At 32.2% G+C, this 6,655-nt stretch overlaps 1 protein-coding gene across 1 annotated transcript in view; it reads right to left on the bottom strand.

The window, feature by feature from the left end:
* Positions 1-6,655, bottom strand: part of LOC107679930 (epidermal growth factor-like protein 6) — a 24,452-nt gene that overhangs the window by 13,746 nt on the left and 4,051 nt on the right. Inside the window, exons 2-5 of the mRNA XM_016475656.1 lie at positions 4,194-4,300; positions 2,726-2,818; positions 2,054-2,173; positions 457-576 (exon numbers count right to left, since the gene is read on the bottom strand). Coding sequence (XP_016331142.1) covers positions 457-576; positions 2,054-2,173; positions 2,726-2,818; positions 4,194-4,300 — 440 coding nt within the window. The remainder of the gene's footprint in view (positions 1-456; positions 577-2,053; positions 2,174-2,725; positions 2,819-4,193; positions 4,301-6,655) is intronic.

The raw sequence follows: 6,655 nt of genomic DNA, 5'->3' as shown, positions 1-6,655 counted from the left end.
CTATTGATGCCAGAACAATAAACTTTATTCAAAGGGAAAACAAGATTATTTTCTGACCCAATGTTTCTTCTTGCTTTAAGCAAAGAAAAATCACACAGTTTTTAAAGAAAAAATATCTGCCAATGGGATCAGAAAATTAAACTTAATTCAGAGAGAAAAAAAAAGCATTCTTTTTCTTTTTTTTTAAGCATAAACGTAAAAAAAATTGCCAATAGGGTCAGAAAAATATATTTAAATCAAAGGAAAACCAGATGGTTTTTCTTGTTTTAGCATAACCTCACTTGATGTTGATACATTTTTTCAGAAAACAAGACTTAACCTTTTATGTAATTTTGCGTCTCAATTATCTTGATTTAGGAATTTACTTGTAATTGAAAAAGAAATGAAGCAGATTTTTGGCGCAGTCATAGAAAACAAACAAACAAAAAAGAGTGGGTGTCATTGAGCTGTTCTCACCCACACAGGTCTTCCCATCAGATCCCAGCTGCAGGCCAGGAGACGGACAGAGACAGCGGACCTCGCCCTGCACCTCCTCACAGCCGTACTGACAGTGAGCCAGAGAACACGTCCTCGAGTCTGCAGTCAAACACATCCACAAAAATTCACTTTAATACAAGACAAACTCAGATTTAGAAGGCTGATTGAATTAACTAATGTACAAAAGTTGACATTAGCCTACATAAAATGTTAAATAAAGTCAACTTTTAGGTCATTTAGTGTGAGCATCTGAAATTATTAAACACTTGTTATGCCAAACTAATGGGCAGCTTTGATCACCCATAATCCATTGCACTTGAAACATTTGTTTTTGGTTAAAGCATGCGGACATATCACATGCAAATACTTGTTAATCAGAATTAGATGTTTTAGCTCTATTTAATGTTTTTCAGTCATCATTCAGGTGATTAGTGTCTAAACGAATTTCATCAGTTTTTATTCAATAAATTGTATATACATGTTTTGGTGCATAGAAATAATATCACCTTTTGAGTTTGTGCAACTAATTGATTCACAAATTAAGCAAACAAACTATTTAGTGGATTTACATCAGATTTGCATTAATAATATGCAATATTAATACCCATTTAACGTCAAAATTATATCTTATTGAACTTGGATCCACTATAAGAACTTACTTTATTATATCTACATGCATAAATTAGGCTTACTAACCTAATTAAACTTATTTTAATGGTTGCTCAAAGCACAGACCAACTTTAATTATTAAGATGACAACATTTTTTATATCTGACAATTGTAGGGGTTGCACCGACTAATCGACTAGTCGACTTCAATGCACAGCTCCAGACTTATTTGTTCATTAATGATGTCATCAGCTACTAGTCGACTTCGACTCGACTTTCATCACATAAAAGTCGACTTTAAAAAATCAGAAGTCGTTCAACCCCTAAACAATTGTGACTTTTTATTAAGAAATTAAAAATATAAACTGTGAGAAATAAACTTGTAACGTTACAATTTTGAGATTAATGTTGCATTTAGATGTTTTTATTTTAATTTTGTGGAGGAAAAAAGCTTTTCTCACAATTGATATAAACTAATAAATATAAACGAACTGATACACGTAAAGAAAACTTAAATTGTTTAGCAGAAAAGTCTCCCAAAAGAAGAAATGTTAACATCAATAATATGCAATATTAATACTCTTTATTTACTTCAAAATTGTAATTTATTGAACTTTTAAATTATAAAATTTAAATTATAATTACTTTTGAGTTTGTGGAACCTTTTTTATTATGTCTGCTCAAAACACAGAACAACTTTATTGTCCTGAGGCTGGTTGCTTCAAAGTTGAGTTTTTACAGTGTTTTTGATAACAATTCACTCTTAAAGAAAGTACAACATATTAAAGCAATAATTCATCCAAAAATGAAAACACAAAGTTATTATTTGATGAATATGGAGCTCAGGTCACATTGACTAGAGTTGTGTTTTTTTAAGGAAAAACATAAGAATTAGTTTTTTGGAGTAAATACTTTTTGGCTGAACTATTGATTTAAACATCTGAATATATTGAAACTCTGTCACTCACTTGCGCAGGAGCCATCAGGCATCAGCATGTATCCGTTTAAGCAGTAGCACATGTAGCTACCAAAGGTGTTCATACAGCGATGTTCACAGGGCCGAGGCTTTAGACCGCACTCATTCAGATCTGAACCCAGAGACAGAAGGAGATCATTAATGAGCAGAACATCATTATTTCTGCAGTATATGGCATATACACTGCGTACAATCTGGGAATTTACTGTATGCATGGATGACCTAGTACTGTACATTTGCTAAAATATAAACCTCATGCAATCTCACAATGTATTGACCTTCCGCTGTTTAATGATTGCATAAATAAATCAATCAAGTTTGCGCGATTCAGTTTGATTCACAGTTCACTCATGCATTGAATTGGTTATTATTATTAACGGAAAAAAAGTTACTTGAAATAAAATAAACATTAACTTAAATAACAAAAAAAAATGTTTTTTTAAACTTTAAGTTGAAGTAATAAAATAACTAAATAAATAAATAAATAAACTGAAATATACAAAAATGTATAAAAAAAAAAAATATATATATATATAACAAATAATAAATAAAACATAAAATTGACAAAAACACACAACAAAATTGCTAAAAATGTAACAAAATTCTTAAAAAATAAACTCTAATTCAAAGTCTTAACAAACACTATGATACCACTGGCACAAACCTTGACTACACGTCTTTCCGGTGTATCCGGGAAAGCACTTGCATTTGTTGGGGCCGACACACTCGCCGTGTTTGCATCCCAGGTCACACTGAGCTGGTAAAACATTCAACAGTAGAGATATATTAGTAAAGGAAACAGCTCAGGTCAAATCCATTCACAAAACCACACGTCTGGAAACCAAAGCCAACTTCTGTTCTCCCAGATTTCCTCTCAAAGTTCAGTGTGGTTTAAAAGCACCAAACCACAGAAGGAATGAACATATCATATGAGGTTGTGGATGGAATATTCACCCAGTGTTTCCATGTTTTGAATGACTACTCAATCGCCATATGGACACTTATACAGTATGATGACATTTTAGTGCCATATAAAAAAAAAAAATTGTTACAAAATTAAGATGATGAGAATAAAGCCATAGCATTGTGAGATTGAAGTCGTAACAATTTGAGATTAAAATTAAGTCTCAAAAATTAGATTATTTTTACATGTCACTAAATTAACGTCGTACACTTGAATCCTTGTTACAAAAAAAAATAAAAAATACACAACTTTATCCTCAAAATTCATTCTCACATTCACAACTTTGTTCTCAAAGTATTACGACTTAAGCTCATTTTGCTATGACTTTATTCTATCATTGCTAAAACTTTGTTCTGGTCATTTTGATATTATCATCAAAATATTACGACTTTAATTTCACAGTACTGCGACTTTATTCTCATAATTTGTACTTCATTCTCACTATTGCGATTTAAATATCATATAAGACTTTATTCTTGTAATTTTTGTTTCATCATCAAAATATTACGACTTTAATTTCACAATGCTACAACTTTATTTTCGTAATTTTGGCTTTATTATCAAAACATTACAAGTTTAATCTCATATAAGACTTTATTCTCATATTACTACTACTTTATTCTTGTAATTTCTATTTTATTATCAAAATATTACGACTTTAATCTCACAATGTTCAGACTTTATTCTCGTAATTTTGGCTTTATTCTCAAAATATTAAAGTTCAATCTTGTATAAGACTTTATTCTTGTATTGCTATGACTTTATTCTCAAAATATGAAAGTTTAATCTTGTATAAAACTTTATTCTCATAATTTTGACTTTATTCTCAAAATATTAAAGTTTAATCTTGCACAAGACTTTATTATCATAATGCTATGACTATTGGTGTAATTGTTACTTTATTATCAAAATATGACAACTTTAATCTCAATGCTACTACTTTATTTTGAAATTTGGATTTAATTCTATGAATATTCATATAAGACTTTATTATTGTAAATTTTACTTTATTCTCAAAATATTACAAGTTTAATCTCAAATAAGGCTTTATTTTCATGATGCTATGACTTTATTCTTGTAACTTTGACTTTATCATCAAAATATTGTGACTTTTTTTTTACATGGCACTAAAACACCATTGTAGAATTGTTTAATTCTCCTCATTTACCTTCACAGTGTCCTTTGCTGTTTTTCTTCCATCCGTAGCAGCACTCCAGCCTGCTGCCGTAACGGCAAACACCTGCCAAACTCCTTGCTGGGATCTGACGCCTTTGTCTTTAAGGAAAACATCAGAGCTTTACACTAAGATGGGAAGATTTCTAAGAAAATGCATTTAGATATGATCCAAAAATCACAACATGGAAGCAAAATAATGTTTTGTTTTTCATATGAAAACATAATACCAAAATTGTGAAATTTACCAAATTCTGAGTTTCTACACCAGATTTTTCAGTATACAGACTGCCATGACTAGTGTATCTCTGGACGTACAGTATTAGGCTGTCAGAGGATCACAGGTTGTTCCCGGTGAAAATTAGCCTTGATTTAAAGGTAAATGCCTCACTTTAGTGACCTGTGACCCTCCTGGACTAATTGCAGCCGTAAAAGCAGCAGAAATGGAGAAACACACATTAAGATCCAGCGGGGATTTGAACAGACATGATGTAGGAACCTCTGCGTTTATGGCTCTTTAAGTGTTTAACAGATGCCTCTTACAGGAACCCCTAACATTTCCGCTATAATTAAACCTTGTGCTATCCATGGCAATCACACATCAGCAGATGGATCAGGAGCTTCTTTCAAGCAGAGGTGTGTGTTGAGCAATAGTTAGCACTTAAACAGGCTTTCATAGACCTTTCATACACCTGTAAGACGGGTTGGCTTTGGGATTTTACCGTATCAAATGAGCTTTTACTTCTTTGACTACTTTTCACAATTTTCTTTTCTTTTTTGTTTTCTCTTTTTTAATAAAGGCTTTGATTGTATGCATTTTCTTGACACTTAACAGGAACATTCTAAATGTTTAAATAATTAAAATAATTAAATAAATAGCTAACATAATAATTAAATTAACATTGAAATTAAATAAATAAATAATTAAATATACTATATTATATAACTTAATTTTCTCAACGCTCGATTGCTCATTTGCATAAAGTTAAACATTTCTCAAATTTGTCTAGCTGCTGCACAAACCCACAATGTACTGTTGCAAAAAAAAACACATTATCAGACTCAACTACAGGCCTACAAAAATGTTACTACAAAGCTACAATAAATATTCAGTAATATTATTGATTTAACTGCTTTACCACTGTCAGATGAGAACAAAACTTTAACTGAATTGAACTGAATATTGACACTATTGTCTTCTAAAATCGAAATAATTTCATAATTGATAAACAATTTGCATTTTGCAGCATCGACACTGTTATTGAACTGAATTGAATCAACATTGAACTGAATTGATCTGAATAATGACATTGTCTTCTATAGAGCTACTTTGCAGCTGAAATTTTATTTATTTTACAACATTATCACTGTAAATGTCCTGTTTATTAATGTGAAGCTGCTTTGAAACAATTTGTATAAAGCGCTATAGAAATAAATGTGACTTGACTTGACTTACAGACCTCACAAATTCAAAATTTGTGGCTTTGAGTTAATCTCTATTATCTTTGAAATCATCTATAAGCAATAAAATTAAAACAAAAATTAGTGTTTCGCCGGCTGGTATTTGGCAATTTTTTTAAAATTATCATATTTTTTTCCCCATCTTCATTAGTTTACTGTTTCTGCAATAAAATGACTAAACAGAACTGTTAAACAAAGTAAACAGCTGTGGGAAAGTATTACAGCGTTTGCTTCTTTATTAGTAGAAGATCAGTACTAAACACTAATGTTTTCTCATCTACATGATTCAGTACATACAGATTTATATCGCTTTGTCTTTTTTTATCGCAAGTCTTTGAATAGCCTATCTAATAAACATTTAATTTCACAAACCTTGCAAACTTTGGTGAAAATAATTAATTTGTAATACAGTGAATATTATGTAATATATATAAATTAATTTAAGCAATTGTTATGCATGTTTTTATGTACTACTTTTAAATTAAATAGTGTGATACTGTCACGGGTGCACTGCTGAGCGTACTGTGGAGCAAGGAACGGAGAGAGACGAGGAGTACATTAATCCAAATGGGTTTAATAAACACAAAGGAACACTCACGCTATACATGTAGACATGACATGAACATGACCTGAACAATACCGGACCCTGGAGCACACACAGGGAACCCTATTTATACACACAGGAGGAGGGGATGACGAGACACACCTGGGAGCAATGAAACATCAAGGGAAACACCTGGGACAAATTAACTCAATCAGGACAGGAACAGGAAACTAACCAAATATGGGCATAGGAAGGCACATGGGGAGCAAGACACACACAAAACACGGAACAAAGTCTGACATAACGCCCCCCTCCGGAAGGCGTGTCCTCACGCCATATAACATCCAATGGGGAGGGGGGGGTGGGCAGGATCAGGAGTGCCATGATGGGGTGCCATGGCGGATCAGGAGCCTCGGGAGGCCATGGCAGAGCAGGGGCCTCGGGAGGCCATG

This window comes from Sinocyclocheilus anshuiensis, unplaced genomic scaffold (assembly GCF_001515605.1).
Source record: "Sinocyclocheilus anshuiensis isolate Anshui unplaced genomic scaffold, SAMN03320099.WGS_v1.1 scaffold244, whole genome shotgun sequence".
Classification (NCBI taxonomy): domain Eukaryota; kingdom Metazoa; phylum Chordata; class Actinopteri; order Cypriniformes; family Cyprinidae; genus Sinocyclocheilus; species Sinocyclocheilus anshuiensis.
Note: the sequence above shows the minus strand (reverse complement) of the source record. Positions and strands in the feature narration are given on the sequence as shown.